Below are 27,732 nucleotides of genomic sequence, written 5' to 3' on the forward strand. Positions count from 1 at the left end.
GGATCGCACTTCACTGGAGCGATTATAAAAGAACTATGTAAAGCTTTGCAGATTAACCAGCATTTTCACTGCAGTTATCATCCACAATCCGCAGGACTGGTGGAAAGACATAACGGAGTACTGAAGAATAAAATTTCTAAACTTTGCAGTGAAATTGGACTTAAATGGGTCGAACTATTACCCTTAGCATTGATGATAATGCGAGCAGCAACTAACAGGACAAATGGACTGTCTCCACATGAGATTGTTATGGGACGATCCCTAAGGCTGCCATTTTCAGCACCATTTACAGTGAAACAAATGGACATTCATAAAATGGACGAGGCTATGCTAAACTATTGCATCGCATTAACTAAATGTATTTCCAGCTTTCACCAACAGGTAAAGGAAGCTCAAACGAGTCCAGCAGAGGGAAAGTGCCACGACTTGGAACCTGGAGATGACATCTACGTGAAGGTTTTTAAAAGGAAGAACGGTCTGCAACCATGCTTCGAAGGACCATATCAAGTGCTCCTGACTACAAACACAGCCGTAAAAGTCAAGGAAAGATCTTCCTGGATTCACGCATCCCACTGCAAGAAGGCACCGAATAGAGACAACTGAATTTTGAAAGACTCTAACAATGAAGACGTTACTTATATTTTGTATACTAATCGGACTACTGAGTCTAATATGCCAAGGAGATGGGGAAAGATCCCGAAAGAAATGAGAATTACACGTGCATACTTTTTTGTACATGTCTTACGAATATGCTAGACGCAGTAAGTCAGTATGAAAACCCAAAGAACCAAGGCTGGGCTGACTGGATATTGGGAGGATGGCTGGGATCAGTAGGACAAATATTATTGCATGGACTGGTAGTAGTAATAGCCCTGATTGTATGCATTGCTCTGTTTGTCACAACAATTAAGTGTTGTTGCAATAGGTTAGGCAAGGCAGTCTTGCCTGCAATTAATATGATGATACAGAGAGAAGTAAAGTCAGTAGAGGAAAAGAATGGTCCCCTAGATGAGGAACTGAGACGATTGAATAAAATACAATTATAAGGATTAGAAGACTTAGACAAAATATATACATATATATTCCACATGCTCTCCTCTTTCTGTAAAACATATTTTTCCACTCAAATGGGAACTGCAGGCTAGGAAAAAGAGAGAGGACTCCTTTCAACAACAAGCCAGTGATGTCGACCTTGTATATCACTTGGTCCGCACTTTGGGGGCTTACATAGAAGCACTTGTGCTTAGGAGAACCCCACAGGTTAGGTATAAACTGTGTGGGCCATGAATTAGTCCTCCTCTATAAGCTGCTGTTCCCTATCCTTTTAGAAGGTGCGTAGTGGCACCCGAACTGCAGGCTAATATAAGCTACAGGAAAATTAGAACACTGCAGGCTAACATAAGCTGCAGAAATATACAAAGACATAAACCTGAAATCAAATCAAACATAATTAAACCCCTACAAGAACACACGCCCAAACACTAAGAATAAACAAAGAAGAAAGACGATCTTAGATAAGGTCAACCATCAATACAGGTATATCCCGAGGATGGTTCAAAACGGCAAAGAAATCGGTATCCTTGGCTAAAATCTAAATTTGGTATAAGGACCGATAAGAAGAGGTTAATTTCAGTTATGTTGTCCTAGTAAGGACAAAAGGGAAGAATGTGGAAGTACAGTTTCTCACTTAGACACAAAATGGCTTCCTGGGCATAGAATACAGAACTGAAATGGCCGACAACAGGATTCACTAATTAGTTTCAAAAGGATGAGGCAATTTAGGGATGCAACATATGTACTCCTTATCTATGATAAGCTTAGCAAGGAGCCTCATTTACCAAATTTATAGTCATGGACATGATAAAGTAAACATCGGCCCACAGGCTCAGTTGGTACAGTGGGAGAACAAAGGGATCCCATAATAAAGGATTCGTTAATCTTATCCCAAGGTAGTTCCGTTCGTTATTTTTAACGAAGCCTGGAATACGTTGTTTCAGTAATTTGCAAGGTCTGTGCCTTTGTAATCAGGTATGATTTAATACTATGTCATAGAGTCATAGAGTTATACAGCATGGATAGAGGCCCTTCGGCCCATCGTGTCCGCGCCGGCCATCACGCCCTGTCTAATCTAATCCCATATTCCAGCATTTGGTCCGTAGCCTTGTATGCAATGGTATTTCAAGTGCTCATCCAAATGCTTTTTGAATGTTGTGAGGGTTCCAGCCTCCACAACCCTTTCGGGCAGTGAGTTCCAGACTCCAACGACCCTCTGGGTGAAAAAGTTCTTTCTCAAATCCCCTCTAAACCTCCCGCCCTGTACCTTAAATCTATGCCCCCTAGTTATTGACCCTTCTACTAAGGGCAAAAGCTCCTTAGTATCCATCCTATCTATGCCCCTCATAATTTTGTACACCTCAATCATGTCCCCCCTCAGCCTCCTCTGCTCCAAGGAAAACAAACCCAATCTGCCCAGTCTCTCTTCATAGCTGAAGCGTTCCAGCCCTGGTAGCATCCTGGTGAATCTCCTCTGCACCCTCTCCAAAGCTATCACATCCTTCCTGTAGTGTGGCGACCAGAACTGCACACAGTATTCCAGCTGTGGCCTAACCAGTGTTTTATACAGCTCCATCATAACCTCCTTGCTCTTATATTCTATGCCTCGGCTAATGAAGGCAAGTATCCCATATGCCTTTTTTACCACCTTATCCACCTGTTCTGCCGCCTTCAGGGATCTGTGTACTTGCACACCCAGATCCCTCTGACCCTCCGTCTTGCCTAGGGTCTTACCATTCATTGTGTATTCCCTTGCCTTGTTAGTCCCCCCAAAGTGCATCACCTCGCACTTTTCCGGGTTAAATTCCATTTGCCACTGTTCCGCCCATCTGACCAACCCATCGATATCGTCCTGCAGACTAAGACTACCCTCCTCGCTATTTACCACCCTACCAATTTTTGTATCATCCGCGAACTTACTGATCATACCTTTTACATTCATATCCAAGTCATTAATATAGACCACAAACAGCAAGGGACCCTTCATGTGGCATAGAAAGCCTGTTTTGTTTCTGTACTGTATAAATATGTTACAAATTCTGTTTTACTTCGAAGAGGTCTGATGTAGCCTTTGACTACACAACCCTTCCCTTGCAAGCAAATAAAGCCTGTCTTTAACGATACGTTGTGTTTAAAGAGTCTTACTCGGGAGTCGAGACTTCGACATCATCCAGCCACAAATGGATTGGCTGAGAGGTTTGTTCAGACCTTTAAAAAGGCCATAAAGGCAATGTATAATGACGACATACCACTGCAACACAAGGTGGATAACTTCCTGTTTGCTTACCGGAATGCGACACATGCAGTAACCAACCAAACTCCAGCCGTACTGTTTTTCAACCGGAGACTAAGATGTCGCTTGGATTTGCTCAAACCAAACATAAGACGAGATGTTGAGGATAAGCAGTTCCAGCACATAAATGAGAAGCCAACCAGGAGCTTCAAGATAGGGCAACCAGTCTTGGCCCGCGACTACCAAACAGAAAAATGGCAGCCAGGCACGATATGCACACAGCAGGGACCACTAATGTACACAGTGGACGTTGGAGAGAGCATCGTGAGACGCCATGCTGACCAGATTCTAGAGTCACAGGAACAAGCCAAACCTGTACCACAAGCATGTGCACCTGGTAATGAGCCCGAAGTACAGATTGCGTCTACCTCAGAAGCAGGGGTATTGGAAGCTGACGAACCAACCAATGACAACGAGCCAGAATTGACTCCACTGCCAGAACAGGATACTCGAGAAAGGCGCTATCCAGTCCGGATCAGGAAGCCTCCTCAAAGACTGAACTTATAAATGACTATTTCAGTTGATGTATATATTACTGAGAAAATTGTAATTGTAATTAGTTATTATTTAGTTGTTAAATGAATGTTACGTACTGTTTATCTAAAAGGGGAGGAATTGTTGTGTATGTACCTTTAAGGGAATAACTGGTCTTAGACTGCAGTACTGGCAGTGACCACCCCTGTATAAAAGGCCCTAGCAGGCTTCTGTAGTTTCAGTTTCAAGCTGCCTCTTGTTCAGTAAAGTACCTGTTAAACTGTTCTCCCGAAGTCCGTGTATTATTGAGGCGCGGACTTTGCATTGCACTGAAAGCAATGCAGGTTGTGTGTGTGTTGGGCAGGGGGAGGTGGGCAATCAGCCTGATGTGGCAATACATTTCTCCCACACAGACCATGCAAGTCAGGATGTGCAGTGACTTCTTAAACTATGTATGGAAATATACATTCTCATAAAATGCATGCAATTTTACACCTAAATACACATCAACCTCAAAATGTATGAGTGTACCTTTAACATAAAATAGCTTCATAAAATGTGTGAATATACACCCATATACATAATAGCTTCATAAAATATATGTATGCACTTACATGCGTACAATAGCTTAATAAAGTATGAATGTACTTTCTTGAAAACCCAATTAAAAAAATCTAAATAATTCTCTATCAAGTTTTCATCTAACTTTTTTTTCCAGTTTTCTTCCCTAGTCTCCCTTCCTCTCAATGCATTGACTTGTGTTGGGTAAAGGTTCAAACAGCTCTAGCACCCTCTGGTGTCTCGTAAGTGGCCATTCATGTGAGTACAGATAGTGAATCTTGGCAGCACATTCAACCACTGGGGTGGAAGCAGGTCAGCACCATAGCTGAGCCTGATCCTGTCTTAATCACACTCCTTCAGGAGTGAGAACCCTGGCAGATTCTACCTGTGAACACTGGAGGGCAATTGTAGCACCCCTGCCACTCAACTGAGAGTAGCTAACTCAGGTCAGGCAGCATCTGTGGAGAGAGGAAGCTGGGGTGAATGTTTCAGGTCTTATGACCCTATCATCTGAAGCGTTAACTTCACCTTCTGGAATTTTCTGTTTTTATTCCCACATACTAGTGGTTGTGTTGGTTGGGGTTCGTACCCCTCATGGCCGGTGGGAGGGATTGAACCGTGAATCTTCCTGGCCTGCATAAGAGGGATGAGGTCCTGCAGGCAGAGTTTAGGGAGCTAGGAAAGAGGTTAAAAAGCAGGACCTCAAAGGTAGTAATCTCCGGATTACTACCAGTGTCACGTGCTAGTGAGTACAGAAATAGGAAGATAGAGCAGATAAATGCATGGCTGGAGAGATGGTGTAGGAGGGAGGGCTTTAGATTACTGAGGAATTGGAACCGTTTCTGGGGGAGGTGGGACCTCTACAAGCCAGATGGGTTGCACCTCAACGGGAACGGAACAGTTATCCTCACGGGAGGGGTTGCTACTGCTGTTGGGTAGGGTTTAAACTAGCTTGGCAGGGGGATGGGAACCTAAATATAAAGTCAATTGGGAGGGAAGAAAAACTGGAATTGGAAAACAAAAACATAGAAAGTAAATTGGAAGGACAGAGGAATCAAGGGCTAGATAGTAGTCAACAAGGAGGTTTGCCTGTACTAAATGGTATATACTTCAATGCAAGGAGTATAGTGAACAAGGTAGATGAGCTGAGGGCACAGGTAGATACTTGGGACTATGATATTATAGCTATTACAGAGAAGTGGCTGAAAGAGGGGCAGGTATGGCAGCTCAATATTCCTGGTTACAGGATTTTCAGATGAGATAGAGAGGGAGGTAAAAAGGGAGGGGGGGGTTCACGGTATTGAATAAAGAAACTATTACAGCGGTGAGGAGGGATGATATGTTGAAGGGATCATCAAACGAGGCCATATGGGTCGAATTGAAAAACAAAAAAGGGGCGATCACACTGCTCGGAGTGTACTACAGACCCCCAAACAGTGAGAGGGAGATAGAAGAACAAATATGTAGACAAATTTCTGAGAAGTGCAAAAACTATAGGGCAGTAATAGTAGGGAATTTCAACTACCCCAATATTAACTGGGATAAAATTAGTGTGAAGGGTATAGAGGGTGTGGAATTCCTAAAATGCATCCAGGAGAATTTTTTTAGCCAGTATGAAGCAAGCCCAACAAGGGAGGGGGCGGTTCTGGACTTAGTTTTGTGGAATGAAGCTGGGCAGGTAGAAGGCGTATCAGTGGGGGAGCATTTTGGTGCTAGTGACCATAATTCTGTTAGATTTAAAGTAGTTATGGAAAAGAACAAGGATAGACCAGGAATAAAAATTCTAAATTGGAGAAAAAAAACAAATTTTGCTAAGCTCGGAGGGGATTTAGCCATAGTGGACTGGAAACAGCTACTTTAAGGTAAATCAGTGTCAGAGCAGTGGGAGGCATTCAAGGAGGAGATCCGGAGGGTTCAGGCCAAATATGTGCCCTTAAAGAAAAAAGGTGGGACTAACAAATCTAGAGGCCCCCTGGATGTCTAGAGACATACAGGGTAGGATAAAGAAAAAACGGGAGGCGTATGACAGATAGCGAGGGCTAAATACCCCAGAATCTTTAGAGTACAGAAAGTGCAGGGGTGCAATTAAAAAGTATATTAGGAAAGCAAAGAGAGAGCATGAAAAATTCTTGGCAAGTAAAATCAAGGAAAACCCAGAGATGTTTTATAAATATATTAAGAGTAAGAGGACAACTAAAGAAAGGGTAGGGCCGATTAGAGATCATGAGGGTAATCTGTGTATGGAGACAGGAGACGTCGGTAGGGTTCTTAATGAATACTTTGTGTCTGTTTTCACAAAGGAGAGGGGCAAAGCAGGCATTGCTATCACGGGGGAGGAGTGTGAAATATTAGATGAAATAAACATAGTGAGAGAGGAACTATTAAGGGGTTTAGCAGCTTTAAAAGTGGATAAATCCCCAGGCCCGGATGAAATGTATCCCAGGCTGTTAAGCGAAGCAAAAGAGGAAATAGCAGAGGCCCTGACCATCATTTTTCAATCCTCTCTGGCTTCAGGGGTGGTGCCGGAGGACTGGAGGACTGCTAACGTGGTACCCTTGTTTAAAAAGGGAGAAAAGGATAGACCGAGTGATTACAGGCCAGTCAGCCTAACCTCGGTGGTGGGAAAATTATTGCAAAGAATTCTGAAGGACAGGATAAATCTTCATTTAGAAAGACACAGATTAATCAAGGATAGTCAGCACGGATTTGTTAAGGGAAGGTCGTGTCTGACAAACTTGATAGAATTTTTTGAGGAGGTAACAAGGAGGGTAGATGAGGGTAGTGCATTTGATGTAGTGTATATGGACTTTAGCAAGGCTTTTGATAAGGTACCACATGGCAGACTGGTCACAAAGTTAAAAGCCCATGGGATCCAGGGCAAAGTGTCAAGTTGGATTCAAAACTGGCTCGGAGACAGGAAGCAGAGGGTAATGGTTGGTGGGTGTTTTTGTGACTGGAAGGCTGTTTCCAGTGGGGTTCCGCAGGGCTCAGTACTAGGTCCCTTGCTTTTTTGTGGTATATATCAACGATCTAGACTTGAATATATGGGGTATGATTAAGAAGTTTGCAGATGATACTAAAATTGGCTGTGTGGTTGATCCTGAAGAAGGAAGCTGTAGACTGCAGGAAGATATCAATAAATTGGTCAGGTGGGCAGAACAGTGGCAAATGGAATTCAATCTGGAGAAGTGTGAGGTAATGCATTTGGGGAGGGTTAACAAGGAAAGGGAATACACATTGAGTAGTGTAGAAGAACAAAGGGACCTTGGAGTGCATGTCCACAGATCCCTGAAGGTAGCAGGCCAGGTAGATAAGGTGGTTAAGAAGGCATACGGAATGCTTGTATTCAATGCCATGGCTAATAAAGGCAAGAGCAGGGGGGTTATGCTTCAACAGTATAAAACACTAGTTAGGCCTCAGCTAGAGTACTGTGTGCAGTTCTGGTCACCACAATACAGGAAAGATGTGATTGCACTAGAGAGGGTACAGAGGAGATTTACAAGGATGTTGCCGGGAGTAGAGAATCTTAGCTATGAGGAAAGACTGGATAGGCTGGGTCTGTTTTCCTTAGAACAGAGGAGGCTGAGGGGAGACCTTATTGAGGTGTACAAAATTATGAGGGGCTGAGATAAAGTGGATAGAAAGGACCTATTTCCCTTAGCAGAGGGGTCAAAAACCAGGGGGCACAGATTTAAAGTAATTGGTGGAAGGTTTAGAGGGGATTTGAGGGGAAATTTCTTCACCCAGAGGGTTGTGGAGGTTCAATAAGGAGTGCAGAAGAGCATGCCAGGAGCTGCACCAGGCGTACTGTATGTATGTCCTTTCTCAGATAAGGAGATCAGAACTGTGCTCCAGGTGTGGTCTCACCAAAGCCGGGTACAACTGTAGTAAGACTTCCTTACTCTTGTACTCCAACCCCCTTGCAATAAAGGCCAACATGCCATTTGCCTTCCTAATTGCTTGCAGTACCTGCATGCTAACTTTGTGTTTCCTGTACGAGGACACCTAAATCTCTCTCAACACCAACATTTAATAGTTTCTCACCATTTAAAAATATTCTGTTTTTCTATTCTTCCTACCAAAGTGAATAACCTCACATTTCCACACATTATACTCCATCTGTCACCTTATTGGCCACTCACTTAACCTGTTCCTCGCTCTTATTTTTGGTATGCTGTGTCTTCTACTATGAAGACAGATATAAAATATTTGTTTTAAAGTCTCTGCCATTTACTTATTCCCTATTATAATTTCACCTGTCTCAGCCTCTAAGGGACCAATGCTTACTTTTGCTACTCTCTTCCTTTTCACATACTTGTAGAAGTGCTTACAATCTGTTTTTATATTTCTTGCAAGTTTACTCTCATTCTATTTTCTCCCTCATCAATTTTTTGGTCATCCTATGCTGGTTTCTAAAGCTCTCCCAATCTTCAGGCTGCTATTCTTTGCAACACTATAAACCTCTTCTTTTAATACTATCCTTAACTTCTTTAGTTAGCCACGGATGGATCACACTTCCCATGGAGTTTTTATTTCTCAATCGAATGTATATTCATTGAGAATTTTGGAATATTTCTTTAAATGTTTGCCACTGCTTATCTACCGTTATACCTTTTAATCTAATTTCCCAATCTGCCGTAGCTAACTCGCCCCTCATACCTATGTAACTGGCTTTATTTAAGTTTAAGACTCTCGTTTCCGACTGAAGTATTTCACACTCAAACTCAATGTGAAATGTTATATTATCCCACTCTTCCCCAGAGGATCCTTTACTATGAAATTATTAATTAATCCTGTCTCATTACACAAGATCTAAAATAGCCTGTTCCCTGGTTGTTTCCATGACGTATTGTTCTCGGAAACTGTCTCGAATGCATTCCATGAACTCGTCCTCCAGACTATCTTTGCCAATTTGATTTGCCCAGTCTATATGAAGATTAAAGCTCCCCATGACTATTGTATTACCTTTATTACAAGCTCCTGTTATTTGTTGATTCATACTCTGACCAATGGTATAGCTACTGTTTGGGGGCCTATAAACTACTCCCATCAGTGTTTTCTACCCCTTGCTATTTCTTTTCTCCACCCATACTGATTCTACTTCCTGATCTTCCGTGCCAAGATCCTTTCTCACTACTGTCCTTATGTCATTCTTTATTATCAACGGTAACCACCTCCCCCATCCTTTTCCATTCGGCCTGTCTTTTCTAAACGTTAAGTACCCTGGAATATTTAGTTCCCAACCGTGGTCACCTTGCAACCATGTCTCTGTAGATCAAATTCATTTATCTCTATAGAAACATAGAAAAATAGGAGCAGGAATAGGCCATTTGGCCCTTCGAGCCTGCTCTGCCATTCTATATGATCATGGCTGATCCTCTATCTCAATACCATATTCCCACTCTCTCCCCATACCCCTTGATGCCTTTTGTGTCTAGAAATCTATCTATCTCCTTCTTAAATATATTCAGTGACATGGCCTCCACAGCCTTCTGTGGTAGAGAATTCCACAGGTTCACCACCCTCCGAGTGAAGAAATTTCTCCTCATCTCAGTCCTAAATGTCCTACCCCGTATCCTGAGACTGTGACTCCTCGTTCTAGGCCCCCCAGCCAGGGGGGACATCCTCCCTGCATCCAGTCTGTCTAGTTCTGTCACAATTTTATACGTTTCAATGAGATCCCCTCTCATTATTCTAAACTCTAGTGAATACAGGTCTAGTTGACCCAATCTCTCCTCATACGACAATCCTGCCATCCCAGGAATCAGTCTGGTGAACCTTCGCTGCACTCCCTCTATGGCAAGTATATCCTTTCTTAGGTAAGGAGACCAAAACTGCACACAGTACTCCAGGTGTGGCCTCACCAAGGCCCTGTACAACTGTAGTAAGATCTCTTAATGTCTCTTCATCTTTCACAGACCTTCCCTTTTGTTCTTTCACCCCCTCCCCCATTTCCCAGCCCCCAAACTTGCTTTTTCATCCGTTACATTTCCTGCTTTTTTCTCAGTTCTGACGAAGGGTCTTCGACCTGAAATATTAGCTCGTTTTCTCTCTCCACGGATGTTGCCTGGCCTGCTGAGTTTTTCCAGCGTTTTCTGTTATGTAGTAAGACACCCTTGCTCCTGTACTCAAATCCTCTTGCAATGAAGGCCAACATACCATTTGCCTTCCTACTGCTTGCTGCACCTGCATGTTTGCTTGCAGTGACTGGTGTACAAGGACACCCATGTCCCTTTGTACATCAGCATTTCCCAATCTATCACCATTTAAATAATACTCTGCCTTTCTGTTTTTCCTACCGAAGTGGATAACTTCACATTTATCCACGTTATACTGCATCTGCCATGTATTTGCCCAATCACTCAACTTGTCTAAATCACCTTGAAGCCTCTTTGCTTCCTCCTCACAACTCACAATCCCACCTAGTTTTGTGTCGTCAGCAAACTTGGAAATATTACATTTGGTTCCCTCATCCAAATCATTGATATATATTGTGAATAGCTGGGGCCCAAGCACTGATCCCTGCGGTACCCCACTAGTCACCACCTGCCACCCCGAAAAAGACCCATTTATTCCTACTCTCCGTTTCCTGTCTGTTGACCAATTTTCAATCCATGCCAGTATATTACCCCCAATCCCATGTGCTTTAATTTTGCACACTAACCTCTTATGTGGGACTTTATCAAAGGCCTTCTGAAAATCCAAATACACCACATCCACTGGTTCTCACTTATCTATTCTACCAGTTACATCATCAAAAAACTCCAGTAGGTTTGTCAAACACGATTTCCCTTTCATAAATCTGTGCTGACTTTGTCTAATCCCGTTGATGTTTTCTAAGTGTCCTGTTATCACATCCTTTATAATAGACTCTAGCATTTTCCCTACTACAGTGTACTGATATTAGGCTAACTGGTCTGTAGTTTCCTGTTTTATCTCTCCCTCCTTTTTTAAATAGTGGGGTTCTTTTTGCCACCGTCCAATCTGCAGGAACTGTTCCTTAATCGATAGAATTTTGGAAGATGACAACCAATGCATCCAGTGTTTCCATGGCTAACATAGAAACATAGAAGATAGGAGCAGGAGTAGGCCATTCGGCCCTTCGAGCCTGCTCCGCCATTCAATGAGATCATGGCTGATCATCCAAATTCAGTACCCTGTCCCTGCCTTCTCCCCATATCCCTTGATCCCTTTAGCCTTAAGAAATATATCCAACTCTTTCTTGAATATATTTAATGAACTGGCCTCCACCGCCCTCTGTGGCAGAGAATTCCACAGGTTCACCACTCTCTGGGTGAAGAAATTCCTCCTCATTTCAGTCCTAAATGGCTTACCCCTTATCCTTAGACTATGACCCCTGGTTCTGGACTCCCCGGCCATCAGAAACATCCATCCTGCATCTAGTCTGTCCAGGCCTGACAGAATTTTATAGGTTTCGATGAGATCCCCTCACAATCTTCTAAACTCCAGTGAGTATAAGCCCAATCGACACAATCTCTCCTCATACGTCATTCCTGCCATCCCAGGTATCAGCCTGGTGAATCTTCGCTGCACTCCTTCCATGGCAAGAACGTCCTTCCTCAGGTACGGCGACCAAAACTGCACACAATACTCAAGGTGCGGTCTCACCAAGGCCCTGTACAACTGTAGCAAGACATCCTTGTTCCTGTACTCGAACCCTCTTGCTACGAAGGCCAACATACCATTTGTCTTCGTAACCGCCTGCTGCACCTGCATGCTCACTTTCAGCGACTGGTGCACAAGAACACCCAGATCTCTTTGCACTTCCCCTTCTCCCAATTTACTGCCATTCAAATAATAATCTGCCTTCCTGTTTTTGCCACCAAAGTGGATAATCTCACATTTATCCACATTGTAGTGCATTTGCCATGTTTCTGCCCAATCACCCAACCTGTCCAAATTGTACTGGAGTTTCACGACATCCTCCTCACAGCATACCCTCCCACCCAGCTTTGTGTCGTCTGCAAATTTGGAGATATTACATCCAATTCCCTCGTCCAGATCATTAATATATATTGTGAACAGCTGGGGTCCTAGGACCGATCCTTGCGGTACCCCACTAGTCACTGCCTGCCACTCGGAAAACGACCCGTTTATTCCAACTCTTTGCTTTCTGTCCGCCAACCAGTTCTCTATCCAAGTCAATACCTTGCCCCCAATCCCATGTGCCTTAATTTTGCACACTAATCTCTTATGTGGGACCTTATCGAAAGCCTTCTGAAAGTCCAAATACACCACATCCATTGGTTCTCCCCACTACCGATATCAGGCTTACCGGTCTGTAATTCCCCGCTTTTTCTCTGCCACCTTTTTTGAATAGTGGGGTAACATTAGCTACCCTCCAATCCATGGGTACTGTTCCAGAGTCTATCGAGTTCTGGAAGATGACCAGCAATGCATCTACTATTTCTAGGGCCACTTCCTTAAGTACCCTGGGATGTAGATTATCAGGCCCTGGGGATTTATCGGCCTTCAGTCCCATCAATTTTCCGAACACCATTTCCCTACAAATACTGATTTCTTTCAGTTCCACCCTTTCATCAGACCCAATGTTCCCCGGCATCTCTGGGAGATTATTTGTGTCCTCCTTTGTGAAGACAGAACCAAAATATGTATTTAGTTGGTCAGCCATTTCTTTGTTCCCCATTATAAATTCCCCTGATTCTGACTGCAAGGGACCTACGCTTGACTTCACCAATCTTTTTCTCTTCACATAATGTATAAAAGCTTTTACAGTCAGTTTTTATGTTCCCTGCAAGCTTACTCTCATATTCTATTTTCCCTTTCTTAATTAATCCCTTTGTCCTCCTTTGTTGAATCCTAAACTGCTCCCAATCCTCACGATTATTGCTTTTTCTGGCCGATTTATATGTCCTCTCTTTGGATCTTATGCTATCCCTAATTTCCCTTGTTAGCCACGGTTGAGTCACCTTTTTTGTTTTATTTTTATGCCAAACTGGGATGAAGAAATTCTGTAGCTCATCCATTCGGTCTTTGAATGTTTGCCATTGCCTATCCACCGTCAACCCTTTGAGTGACATTCCCCAATCAATGCTACCCAACTCGCTCCTCAGACCATCGTAGTTTCCTTTATTTAAATTGAGGACCCTAGTCTCTGATTCAACTACTTCATTCTCCATCTTAATGAAGAATTCGATCATATTATGATCGCTCCGACCCAAGGGGCCTCATACAACAAGATTGCTAATTAATCCTTTCTCGTTACATAATACCCAGTCTAAGATGGCCTGATCTCTGGTTGGTTCCTCGACATATTGGTCCAGGAAACCATCCTGTAAACACTCCAGGAATTCCTCCTCCACAGTACTGTTACTAATTTGGTTGGCCCAATCTATATGTAGATTAAAGTCACCCATGATGACTGCTGTGCCCTTGTTGCACGCTTCTTTAATTTCCCTTTTAATGCCATCCCCAACCTCCGCCTTACTGTTTGGAGGTCTATATACCACTCCCACTAACGTTTTTTTCCACTTAGTATTCCTCAATTCTACCCATACAGATTCCACATCATCAGAGCTAATATCCTTCATTACAATTGTGTTAATTCCTTCTTTAACCAGTAATGCTACCCCATCTCCCTTTCCTTTTTGCCTATCTTTCCTGAATATCGAATACCCCTGAATGTTGAGTTCCCAGTCTTGGCCATCCTTGAGCCACGTTTCCGTAATCCCAACCAAATCATATTCGTTTACCTCTATTTGCACAGCCAATTCATCCACCTTATTACAAATGCTCCTCGCATTAAGACACAAAGCCTTCAGGCTTGTTTTTTTAACACTCTTAGACCTATTAGAATTATTATTTACTGTGGCCATGTTTGATTTAAACCCTTGATTTCTCTGACTGCCACTTTTGTTTTTCTCCTTCCTATCTTTTGCTTTTATCCTTGTTTCCCTTTCCTCTGTCTCCCTGCTCAGGTTCCCAACCCCCTGCCATTTTAGTTTAAACCCTCCCCCACAGCACTAGCAAACACTCCTCCTAGGACATCGGTTCCAGCCCTGCCCAGGTGCAAACCGTCCGGTTTGAACTGGTCCCACCTCCCCCAGAACCGGTTCCAATGTCCCAGGAACTTGAATCCCTCCCCCTGGCACCATTCCTCTAGCCACGTATTCATCTGAAGTATCCTTCTATATCTACTCTGACTAGCACGTGGCACTGGTAGCAATCTCTTTTAGTACTCTGGGATGCTATTTGTGCCACTAATTCGTCTATCTTGTTACGAATGCTTCGTGCATTCAGATAAAGGGTCTTTCATTTTAACTTCTACCATTATTCCCTGCTTTCACCTTATTCGCGAATGCACTTTTACCGTTAAACTCTCTGGGGGAGAAATTTGGTGGAGCCGCAAACAGGGCGCCAAGCTCGCCTGGGCGCCGGATTTAGCGCAGCGTTTGGAGCAGTAGCGACTGCCGGAAATTCAGCTTGAGCGCCCCAAGAGGGACATGGGGCGAGGCTCGAGGCGCTCCGCGTTCCTCTTAGGGTGCTGAAACTGAATATCACAGCGCAACGTGCTGCAGCGCCACACACTGCGGCACGGCGCGCTGCGGTACTGCAGGCCTTCCTCCCATTCTTAAGGGGGAGGGGCCTGCACCAGCGCGATCAGAGATCACGAGTGCCAGCAAAAGAGCCCGGCACCGAGGAGAAGTGCCGGGCTCTCGGAAAACAGCCGGCAATGCCGCGGGGGGCGATCAGGAGGCCAGGGACGGAGGTGCTGGCAGGCGGCCGCCGAAAAAAAGGGCCGCCCCGCACCTCCACCTTAATTTGCACCACTGCCGCCACAGGAAGGCCCCGTGAACCGGGCGCCATTTGCGAACGACACTACAGAGGCGGTCGCTGCCAAATATCGAGATCAGGGCGGTAGCGGGGCGCTGCGCACGCCGATAACGTCATCGGAGGCAGCACAGCGCAACAGGTTAACGCCGCCATTAGCGCCCCAGCTAAATATCGCGGGAGGCGCGGCCAGTGGCGCTAAAGCCACTGAGTGCCCTCTTTAGGCGCTAACTGGTGGCGCAGCCCACCGAATTTCTAGGCTTCTGTCCCTTGTCACACTCTGCTTATCTTTACCCAAATCACTAAACTGCTCCATTGCCTTGAGACTTTTCTCTTTAGATTTCTAAATTTCCCCTCACCTGATTCCTCCCCGCCCCCCACCTTTTTAGTTTAAAGCCCTATCTACAGCCCTAGTTATTCGATTTGCAAGGACACTGGTCCCAGCATGGTTTAAGTGGAGACCGTCGCAACGGAACAGCTCCCTCTTTCCCCAGTACTGGTGCCCCATTAATCGAAACATCCTCCTCCCACACCACTCTTTGAGCCACGGATTTAACTCTCTGATCTGTTTGTCCCTATGCCAATTTGCATGTAGCTCAGGTAACAATCCAGAGATCATTACTTTGAGGTTCTGCTTTTCAATTTGGACCCTAGCTCCTCCTTAAGGGTTGCCACCCAGTCACCGTGGTTTCCTGAAGCTTGTATGATTGTGTTTGGGGGTCAGAGAGTAATTTCCCCAGAGTTTTTCCTAAAACTGTCCAAGGTTTTGTGTTGCCTCTCCCAGGCTTTGTTGGGGGGATGGAAATGGGGGTTGATGGTATGCAGAAGTTACAGCGTGCCATGCCAGGCCAGGACAGGCCAGGCCAGGACAGGACAGGCCAGGCCAGGCGGACCAGTTGGTCTTTTCATGTTCATATGAAAGATGGCTCCTGCAAATTATTTCTTCCCCTACATAACTAGTGTTACTTTAAAAAATATATACACAGAAATACCGGGAGAACTCCCCTGCTCTTCTCTGATGCCGTGGGATCTTTTACATCTGTCTAAGAGGGCAGATGGGCCCTCGGTTTAATGTTTCATCTGAAAGATGGCACCTCCGACAGTGCAGCACTCCCTCAGTACTGCACTAAAGTGCCAGGCTAGATTAAGTGCTCAAGTCTCTAAAGTGAGGCTTGAACCCATGACCTTTTGACTCAGAGGCAAGAGTGCTACCATTGAGCCTAGCTGACAGTGTGAGAGGTTACATAATGTCAAACATGTATCACTGCAGAACTAGCACTCACCAAGCTCTGGCTGGAGGTATTCCTGGTGGTTTCATCACATGACCTCCCCCCTCCAACTGCCCCGCCCCCCCGCGGCCCCCCCCATTGGTCACCCGACATGGCAATTCTCATGGCACAACGCCGTCCCACGCCAATTGGAAAGAGAAGAGACTCTTCATTACCCGATTGGATTATTTTTGACTGTCAGTCAAACCTCCTTTTCTTTACCTACTCCCAACAATTTTATAACTAATAAGCAAAAGTGTTGAAAGAAAATGATTTTTTTTTAATACCCCTATAATTTTTCTCCTCGGGTTTGCTCCCATCAGTATTCTGGAGTCTCCAGGACAATCCTAGAGAGTTGGCAAGCCTACCCAGCTCATTAAATTTTATAATCGCAATTGTTTTGGTGGACACACCTGTGATTACTTTTCTTCTTCATCATATTACCAGACACACCAGGAAGACCTAGAAGAAACAAAAAGAATGATTACATCACATCACAAGCGCATATCGTTGAAGCACATTGACAAGTAATCAAATATCAATTTATACAGCTAATCTGGTATCAGTTTGGAGTCAACATGGATCTAAATCCTGTGACTGTGCTTTTGCGATATGATTTTCAGATCATTAGAGAGTCTCATTGCTCTCAGTTCCATGCTCTGAGGTGTACTTGCTATCAAAGCTCATATTTCAATACTGTAATGCTTGGACTGACTGTTTTGAGTTATATACTGGTTCCAGTTTTATAAGGCCTTAAGAACAGAATCTACGTGCTGGTGAGCTAGTACTACAGCAGGTATTCACTCAGCTGGCACACTATTTGGGTCTGGAAGTAGTAGCTTTTGCTGCAGTTTCAAAAATGTTAGTAACTTTTTATTGCCCATGTGCACTCTATACACAGAGTAAAACGTGGTGATGCTCATGCTCAAAAATAAAACCCATGCAACTTGGCTGGTCTACTACCTTTTAGAATAATTTAGCTTCATATAAATTACCCATTTTACCGCATGTAATATGATCAAAAGTGAACCCAGAGAAACTTTAAATAAGCATTAAGGGGAAATAGTCTTACACCATGTTTAGTTGCCCTTTATTAAGGAGTACACATTTATTAAGCAAAGCTGGTCTTCATTTTGTGCGTTTGGACAGACAGATGGCAATGCTTAGCTGAAATGCAAGAAAAGATGAAGTGTTTGTTACTAGAAACAGCTCACAATGTTTCAAAGGAGACAGATTTGGAAAAACAACAGCAGGATGTAACTAAAAATGGTCAAACACCACCACCAACTGTCAGAAGTTGTGAGGCTCCCAGAAAATTACTTTGGCACACATCAGAAGCAAGCTTGCTTTCCGTTTCACACCACAAAGTACCTGCAGGGCTCAAAAGGTCTTAATTTCTTATATATATTGCCAGCAAATGTACTTAACATCTCTCAACTTTAAACAGCAATTTTATTAATTTTATATTAAATTAAAATGTGAAAATAAACAGATTCAAGTTGGTTTGTCAACATAAAACACTGAATCAAAATGATTATTTCCAACGTGAATTGCAAATTTCATGAAATCTCCGATCTTTTGTACAGATGTATTGCACAGATCAAAAAATCCATTCATTTCACTGGAATCTACTTTTCCACCATTTTTTAATAAATATCAAGTGAACCATTGAAGCGGAATTAAATTTCATCCGATTCTTGACGTACCCGATTACAACTGGTGGCAATATATAAGCTGGATCAAACAGTAGCCTCCTTTGATAAGAAGTTCTGTATTTTGAATAGGTATTTATTATTTCTCCCTTTCCCCACTCATCTGCACCATGCCTAACTATGGTACGAGCTCTTGTATAATCTTTCATGACATGGTAGTCTATATCAGATGCCCACAAAACGAACCATAAGCCTTTGCTGCAGATCTTCAGATCAGGAGAAGGGATTGGATCAATAAGTTTGTAGTCAAATAAGGGAAGTGTGTACAGGAACACATGCAGTTCTTATGGGTGGCTTCAATTTATCAAGGATAGATCAGGAAATCTAGAAAGGGTGCAATAGAAGTAAAAATTTGATATTGGATTCTTACATGGAACAATTAGTCAAGGAACACATGGCATTATTGGACCTGATATTAAGCAACAACCAGATGGTGCAGCATGTCAGAGTCACAGAATACCTTGGCAACAAGGATCACAATGTGGTGGAGCCTAAGGTTAGGGAAAGATGATGACATTAAAATGGCAGGTTTTGTGGTGTGGGCTGAAGGAACTGGATTGTACAGCACTGTTAGAGCAGAAAAGCATGGGAGCAAAGTGAATCCGGTTTACAAATACTATACACAGAGTGCAAAACAGATACAAACCACGAGGGAAGAAGGGTAACAGAGGGGAAAGACCACATCTAGGAAGGTGAGCTCATTGAGTGGCAAATGGCATTTAATATGGACAAATGAAATGTAATGAAACTAGGGAAGAGAAATAAACAGTGGGAATATTAACTAAATTGCTCTAGGCTACAGGACACCACACAAGAGAGATTAAGGTTATTGGTGTGGATAGCTCACTGAAACTAATGGCAGTAAAAAAAACCTTAGCAGATCTTGGAATGCATAGCCAGAGAAATGTAGGTGAGGTTTTAAATGAATATTTTGCAACTGTGTTCACTATGGAGAAGGGCGATGTAGGCATAGAAATCAGGCAGGGGGATTGTGATATACTTGAACAAATTAGCATTGAGAGGGAGGAGGTACTAGCGGTTTTAGCGGGCTTAAAAGCGGATAAATTCCCAGGCCCAGACAATATCCCAGGCTGCTGTGTGAGGCAAGGGAGGAGATTGCAGGGGCTCTGACACAAATTTTCAGAACCTCTCTGGCCACAGGGGAGGTGCCAGAGGACTGGAGAACAGCTAATGTAGTACCATTGTTCAAGAAGGGTAGTAGGGATAAACCAGGGAATTACAGGCCAGTGAGCCTAAATCAGTGGTAGGGAAATTATTGGAAAAAATTCTGAGGGACAGAATTATTCTCCACTTGGAGAGGCAGGGATTAATCAGGGATAGTCAGCATGGCTTTGTCAGGGGGAGATCATGTCTAACCAATTTGATTGAATTTTGAGAGGGGGTGACTAGGTGTGTGGATGAGGGTAGTGTAGTTGATGTAGTCTACATGGACTTCTGTAAGGCTTTTAGCAAAGTCCCACATGGGAGACTGGTCAAGAAGGTAAGAGCCCATGGGATCCAGGGCAATTTGGCACATTGGATCCAAAATTGGCTTAGTGGCAGGAGGCAGAGGGTGGTGGTCGAAGGTTGTTTTTGTGACTGGAAGCCTGTGTCCAGTGGTGTACTGCAGGGATCGGTGCTGGGTCCCTTGCTGTTTGTAATGTGCATTAATGATTTAGATATGAATGTAGGAGGTATGATCAGTAAGTTCGCAGATGACACGAAAATTGGTGGAGTGGTAAATGGCGAGGAGGGAAGCCTCAGGCTACAGGACGATATAGACGGGATGGCAGAACAGTAGCAAATGGAATTTAACCCTGAAAAGTGTGAGGTGATGCATTTTGGGAGGACTAACAAGGCAAGGGAATACACAATGAATGATAGGATCCTAGGAAGGACAGAGGATCAGAGGGACCTTGGTGTGCATGTACATAGATCCCTGAAGGCAGCAGGACAGGTAGATAAGGTGGTTAAAAAGGCATATGGGATACTTGCCTTCATTAGCTGAGGCACAGAATATAAGAGTAGGGAGGTTATGATGGAGCTGTACAAAACGCTAGTTAGGCCACAACTGGAATACTGTGTGCAGTTCTGGTCGCCACACTATAGGAAGGATGTGATTGCATTGGAGAGGGTGCAGAGGAGATTCACCAGGATGTTACCTGGGCTGGAGCGCTTCAGCTATGAAGAGAGACTGGACAGGCTGGGGTTGTTTTCCTTAGAGCAGAGAAGGCTGAGGGGGAACCTGATTGAGGTGTACAAAATTATGAGGGGCATAGAAAGGGTAGATAGAAAGGAACTTTTCCCCTTAGTAGAGGGGTCAATAACCAGGGGGCATAGTTTCAAGGTAAGGGGCAGGAGGTTTAGAGGGGATTTGAGGAAAAACTTTTTCACCCAGAGGGTGGTTGGAATCTGGAACTCACTGCCTGAAAGGGTGGTAGAGGCAGGAACCCTCACAACATTCAAGAAACATTTAGATGAGCACTTGAAACACGATAGCATACAAGGCTACAGACCAAGTGCTGGAAAATGGGATTACGATAGGGCTTGATGGCCAGCGCAGACACAATGGGCCGAAGGGCCTCTTTCTGTGCTGTATAACTCAATGACTCTAAATATAGCAGAAACCCTCAAGAATTTGTACAAGCCACTGGTAAGACCACACCTGTAGTATTGTGTACAATTCTGACCACTGTCAATAGCAAGGATTTTCAGGTATTGGAGGCAGTGATACCTAGCTTAAGGATTCTGAGCTATGAAGAAAAGTTGAAGAGCTTGAAATTGTTTAACCTGAAGAGAAGCCTCATTGGAGATATTATTCATGTATTCAAGATTCTTAAGGGAGTAGATAAATTGAACCCAAATAGGTTCGAGATTGTCATAAACCCCAGAACAAGGGAACACAGGCTTAAGTTTAGAAGCGGGAAGGTGCACAGACAGTTCAGATAAAACTACTTTACACAGATGGTGGGGAAATGTGTGGAATGGACTGTTCAGGGATGCAGAAAGTGTGGGGCAATTTAAGGGAGAAGTAGATAGCTATTTGAGGGAGTGGGCAATTGAGAGTTAGTATTTTTTTTAGCACTGGCAGATGGACTGTAGAGTCTTTTCCAGTCTTATACTTCTCGATGTCCTTGTGCCTAATTTCCCAACCAGGACAGTAACCAAGTGACCTGGTTCCAGGCCTCTGACTATGCTGCTTTTTAATTAGCCATGAGAAGACATGCTAGATCATTCAGGAATGACTCCCTCCTTCCAATTTTCAGTTGCACCGTGTGAGGAACAGCTAAGCCTTTAATCAGTATCTCTCCACGACCCTCAGGTCTCCCTGTTCCTGTACCACCTTTAAAATAGTACCAGTCATGTGATGCTATATACCTTTATGTACAATGTGGCTTATCGGTTCTGTATTAGCATATTGCATTGTGATTCAACTCAATTCCCTAAAGCTAAAGAATATGGGTTTTCCCCTCCTCCACAAAAAAATGAGCAACTTGACCACGTTATTTTAATACTCTAGAATGTATTGCTGAGTAGTGTGTCCAGTTTTGGTCACATTATCTTCAAAATGATAGATGCTTTGGAGAGGATACAAAGAAAAATGACGAACATGACTTTAGTGCTTAAAACTCTAAATTATAAGGAAAGTAACTAAATTTGTTTTCACTGGAGAAAAAGATTAAGGGGTGGTATAACTCAAATGATGAAAATTGTGAGGGAAATAGATGAGGAGGGTGTGAACCAAGGCTCTTCTTGAGTTCAAAGTGGCACCAAGTTGGATTGCCTAACCTAAACTTATACAAATAGAAAGAACGTGGCCTTTTCCGTCCTTCTAGTCAGCACCTCCCTACAATACCACAGACAAGAAAAGAAAACTTACCAAACTGGGGTAATTGAACCCACATCCAAACATTTCATGGAATTGTACTTTGGCACCAAACCTCAGAAAGATGTACAGGCCTTGGAGGGAATACAGCAGATTCACCAGGTTGTTCCAGGGCTTAAAGGGTTAAATTGTGAGGACAGGTTGCATAAACATGGTGCGTCTTCCCTTGAGTTTAGAAGATTGAGGGGTGATCTAATCAAGGTGTTTAAAATTATAAAAGGGATTCAATACAGTAGACACAGAGAAATTAGTTCCTCTGATGGTGGAATCCAGAACAAAGGAAGCAGTGTAGGTTGTCATCTACAGCACCGTGGCCTAGAAATTCAGTGGCGTTTGCGCCCACTTAGCGCCTGAAGAGGTGTTTTGCGCCGGAAGTTTGGTTGCGCCTGAAATTCAGTTTCTCCCGAAATTCAGCGTTAGCCGGTAGCGCTGCGCCGGCACCGATGACGTCATCGGTGTGCGCAGCGCCCCAGTTCCAATGCGATGCCGGCCCGACGCCCAAATTCAGTTGCGGCCGCCTCGCCCGCAGCGGCCGCAAAGAGCGTTTGTGAAACGGGGCCTTGCAGCTCCGAGAGGCCGGGGCGTAAAGGTGGAGGTGCGGCCGGCCGCTTTCCCGGCGGCCGCCTGGCCGCACCTCCCTCCCCGGACTCCCACACCACCCCCCCCCCGCGGCATTGGTCTCTGACCCCCACGAGCCCGGCACTTCTCCGTGGTGCCGGGCTCATTTGCCGGGGGAATCCAGCGGCGATCTCACGGCTGCAGGCAGCTCCTCCTTAAGAGAAGGAGGAGGCCTGCAGTACCCCAGCCTGCCGCACCGCATCGGGTGGCGCTGCAGCAGCTGGACGGCTGAAATTGACTTTCAGCGCCCCAAGCGGAGGCGGCCAAACCCTGCAATAGCGCCTGCCTCCGTCTTGGGGCGCTGCAACTGAATTTCAGGCGGGCGCTAGGGGAATCCGGGCGCAGCGCAAAATTTCGGGCGCTAAACACCAGGCGCGGCGATAGTGAATTTCTAGGCCCAAATGTTTTAATTGCAATTACAGAAACTGTTGGGAGCACAGACCAAATCAAGCAAATGCATCCTTCAGCTTTAACAGCCCTTACCTGCTGCATCAATCGATAACCTCTGACTGGATCGTTTCCCAAATGGGGTCTTCATTCATCTGAATAGGTAGCACAGCTTTTGGTAAGGTAAAGCTAAAGTGATGCCTACAGTGTGATGTAGGGAGCCCCAAGCAATGCAGACAACTGCTGTAGTAGCATCCACCACTAGTATTAAGAGTTACATGGAACCAGGCTAAGTGCACAGGGGTCCAATAGTCCTGTTTAAAAAAATACATAATGTAACTATTCCTGGAAATCACATCTGTTTGACAAAACTTAACTAAACAAATTCCGCATGTAAGTAAATAATTATTTCTTTTGTATACAAAATTCAATTATAATCACTTTGCCTTAAAGTGTCAGCTTGGCTCAATGGTAGGAAATACTACTGAAATATAATTGTATTAACCACTATTGATATCCACTATGCCTAACTTAATATTTTTTTAAATTACATTTTAATTAATATTTTTAAATATTCTTAAAGCCAGAAGGCCCCACATCCTGAAGATCAGGTTGGAATTGAAAAAAAATTCCCGCCCATCTCTAGGATCTTCTTTGGCTTATTGCCAGGTGCCCTCAGACACTTATAACAACAGAAAATGCTGGAAAAACTCAGCAGGCCAGGCAACATCCGTGGAGAGAGAAATAGTCAACATTTCGGGTCGAAACCCTTCTACAGAACTGAGAGAAAAGGCAGGAAATGAAACAAAAGGCAGCCTGGGGGCTGGGAAATGGGGGAGGGGATGAAAGAGGAGACATTAAGAGATATTCAAGGTGAGACGAGATGGTAATAGGACAGGTGAAGAAACAAACAATGGCTCTAGATGAAGTGTGAAATGCGTTGGCAGAGTGAGAGACAGCTGCCATGTAGGAGAGAGAAAAAAAAGGAAAAGGCACAAACCAAAAGTGTGGATAAAAAATATAAAAATATAATAGGGGATTTCCGGATTCAATATCGAGTTCAACAACTTCAGATCATAACCTCGGCCCCTATTATATTTTTATATTTTTTATCCACACTTTTGGTTTGTGCCTTTTCCTTTTTCTCTCTCTCCCCCACATGGCAGCTGTCTTTCACTCTGCCAGCGCATTTCACACTTCATCTAGAGCCATTGTTTGTTTCTTCACCTGTCCTATTACCATCTCGTCTCACCTTGAATATCTCTTAATGTCTCCTCTTTCATCCCCTCCCCCATTTCCCAGCCCCCGTTTCATTTCCTGCCTTTTCTCTCAGTTCTGTAGAAGGGTTTCGACCCGAAACGTTGACTCTATTTCTCTCTCCGCGGATGTTGCCTGGCCTGCTGAGTTTTTCCAGCATTTTCTGTTGTTATTTCGGATTTCCAGCATCTGCAGTATTTTGCTATCGCCCTCAGACCCTTCTTGGGGGTGTCCCTGAGCCGCAGTTCCAGAAAATTCTGGCTGAAGGCCAAGAGAGCCCCGCCTGCTTTATTTACACAAATATGTTGGATCTGTGCCTAATGTAGGCACACGTCCTACTCCACCCCTCAGGAGAAGCCCCAGGAATCCCAGCACAACATAACAGGGGTGTGGCCTCTTTTCCCTAACCTTTGCACCCAGGGAATAAGCGTTTTACTGTGCCTACATTTTTCCTTCTTGCCCAGCTAGGTTAAATAGTGTAAACATCAAAGCTTGTGACAGATTTCACTGCTTGCAAGTGGTTTCAGTACCCACTTTATTATGGCTTTAATGAAACACGTAATAGAGTAGCTGGGAAAAAAGATCACAGCTAAGCCTGAACTTGTCGTCATTTAATGTCCAACATGCATAATTTCAGCCAGTGCTAATGGAAACCCTGATTGACTTTTCCCCGCTGTAACGCACGGGTGCCGAGTCCAATTTTTGGTCGTGTTACTATCTTTGCACTGGTAGCGAGCAGCTAACTCATTACAAATCAGGGATAAAACTTGGGACTTTACTGATCTGTATGGCTCAGCTATTCACTTTATTAACCAACTGTAGTATTTTAAAATTCATACAGAAGCTCAATCAGGTTTTTGATGAGAAATAATTAGAATACGAGACATGCGCAGAGAAGGCACACCGACAAATATTTATACTTGGAGGTCTGGGTGGGAAGAGGAAGAGAAAGATAAAGAAAGGAAATAAGCTCATGTCCACAAATCTTTGGTGATTTCCTGATCTTGAACACAATGTTAGGCAAAGTGGCAACTGAAGACCAAGTCTTTTTCCTGATGGAGTGGGGGGAAAAAATGAACAAATATTGTTCTTGTACACTACCCAACCCACTACAACACCTGAGGGAGGCCATCTAAAAGTAAACCTTTCTGAAATTTCTCTTCAACTCCCAAAGCTGACCATCAAAGCTATAGAATACTAATCCAAACTCAGAACCTACAATTACAACTCGGGACCAACCATGTCAACAAGCGACTCATCTGCTGCCACCACCACATGAACCATTCCATAGTGTTTCAGATTGTAAGTATCTATACAGGTTCATAAAACTTTCATTCCCTAGTCGTGTCGTATTGCTGCATTTAAAGAGGAAACTGCAGACTGTAAACAAGTTCTATTAATGCACATAATACTTCCAACAACTAGTGGCAAGCACCAATTTATTTCCTATTGTACACCACTGTGTCAGCCGTGGCTCAGTGGGTAGCACTTTTGCCTCAGTCAGAAGATTCTGGGTTCACGTCTCCAGAGATTTGAGCATAAAAATCTAGGCCGACACTCCAGGGCAGTAATGAGGGGGCGGTGCACTGTCGGAGGTGCCACCTTTTGGATCAGATGTTAAACCGAGGCCCCGTCTGCTCGCTCAGGTGGACATAAAAAATCCCATGGCACTATTTCGAAGAAGAGCAGGGGAGTTATACCTGGTGTCCTAGCTAATATTTATCCCTCAATCAACATCACTAAAAACAGATTATCTGTTTATGATCACATTGCTGTTTGTGAGAGCTTGCTGCGTGCTAATTGGCTGCTGCGTCTCCTACATTACAACAGTCACTACACATCAAAAGTACTACATTAGCTGTAAAGTGCTTTGGGACGTCCTGAGGTCGTGAAAGGCACTATATAAATGCACATCTTTCTTTAAGTTTTCCACTTTCATTGACTATTGTGGAGACTGACAAATTGCTGCTACAACAATCTTGATTGAAAAAAAATACACAAAGAGCGCATATCAAGGTAACACACAAAAACATCTTTGATCAAATTACTAGTATTAGAAAAAATAATTCAAGTTGACTTTTATCTTATCTGTATTTTAGCTAGCAATAGTGCAACATCAGTTAGTAAACAAGAGGGTGTTAATGTCTCCAAAGCAGCAAAATGGCCTATTAGCAATATGTAGAAAACATTCATTTAAAAAACTTTAATCTCTTGCAGGAGCTCCTCTCATGGGCCGGAATTTTTTACCTGCCAACGTGCTGGCAAGCAGGGAGCCCTGGATCGCATGGGGAACCCGGAAGTTTCAGCGGCGCGTTTTGCCGTGGCTTTTTAATGAAGCCACTGCATTTGCATCTGACTTTCAGGTTTCCCAACCAATTAACGTGAGCAGGCGTGATGGCATCACGCATGGGTCCAATTCAGCTCAGGTATTTAAAGGAACAATGCAAAGTTGACAGTAGAAAAGTACCACAGAAGGCAGTAGAGGCCAATATATTAAATATACAGGAAACTTTCTGGTATCCGGCACTGACGGGACCGAGCTGGTGCCGGTCGATCAACACTGCCGGAGAAACCAGCGCTAATGTTAAAACATACGGAGCTTCTGAGCTCCGTATCTAGCAACAAACCCTGTTGCTTAGCAACAGCTTCAAAACAGTCGGCGCAGCTTGCAAGCGTCTCTGTAGCTAAGCAACAGAGCCAGGAATGGAGAAAAAAAGCAACGAAAAGTAAAAAAAGTTATCTAAACCGACTCCTGAATTTTGCCGGTGGATAGAGCATTCCGGAGATTTAACCTCCGTTTAAACGAAAGTTTCCTGTTTTCAAGAAAGAGTTGGATATATTTCTTAAGGCTAAAGGGATCAAGGGGTATGGGGAGAAAGCAGGGACCGGGTACTGAATTTGGATGATCAGCCATGATCGCATTGAATGGCGGAGCAGGCTCGAGTGGCTGAATGGCCTACTCCTGCTCCTATCTTCTATGTTTCTATGTTTGGTGGAGGTTGAAGAGACATTAGTGGGAGAGAGGTTGGTTGGAGGGACAATGCTTTGGCAGGAGAACAAAAAATGCAGTCTCAGCATACGAAAGCTGCCCCTCGATTCAGCGATGTCTCCCTGGAACACTTGCTGCATGGAGTTAGAGCCCGCAGGGGGGTGTTATTTCCTGCTGATGGGAGGAAGAAGCCAGCCTCAGACACCAAGAAGGCATGGCTACAGATTGCAGCAGAGGTGAGCAGCAGGAGGTGGTGAGGTCCTGGATTCAATGCAGGAAGAGATTTAATAGCCTCATGAGGTCAGGAAAGGCGAGTACAGTGCCACATTCAACTAAATCCTGATCTGCGTGCCACCCCAACCCCCCTCGCTCTGCCTTCCCAAGCCTACTCCTGCACATCACTCCTCACACCAACGTACCTT

The 27,732-nt window shown here is 44.1% G+C and overlaps 1 protein-coding gene across 8 annotated transcripts in view; it reads right to left on the bottom strand.

Moving 5' to 3' along the window:
• spina (spindlin a) overlaps nucleotides 1–27,732 on the bottom strand; it is a 163,651-nt gene that overhangs the window by 34,733 nt on the left and 101,186 nt on the right. For all 8 annotated transcript variants that reach the window (XM_085984772.1, XM_085984802.1, XM_085984799.1 and 5 more), the window contains 2 exons: nucleotides 23,161–23,378; nucleotides 16,875–16,923 (listed from right to left, as the gene is read on the bottom strand). In XM_085984772.1, coding sequence (XP_085840898.1) covers nucleotides 16,875–16,923; nucleotides 23,161–23,215 — 104 coding nt within the window. In that variant the 5' untranslated portion in view covers nucleotides 23,216–23,378. The remainder of the gene's footprint in view (nucleotides 1–16,874; nucleotides 16,924–23,160; nucleotides 23,379–27,732) is intronic.

Source organism: Somniosus microcephalus, chromosome 1 (genome assembly GCF_052327205.1).
Source record: "Somniosus microcephalus isolate GS21.2 chromosome 1, FLI_Smic_1.0, whole genome shotgun sequence".
Lineage (NCBI taxonomy): Eukaryota > Metazoa > Chordata > Chondrichthyes > Squaliformes > Somniosidae > Somniosus > Somniosus microcephalus.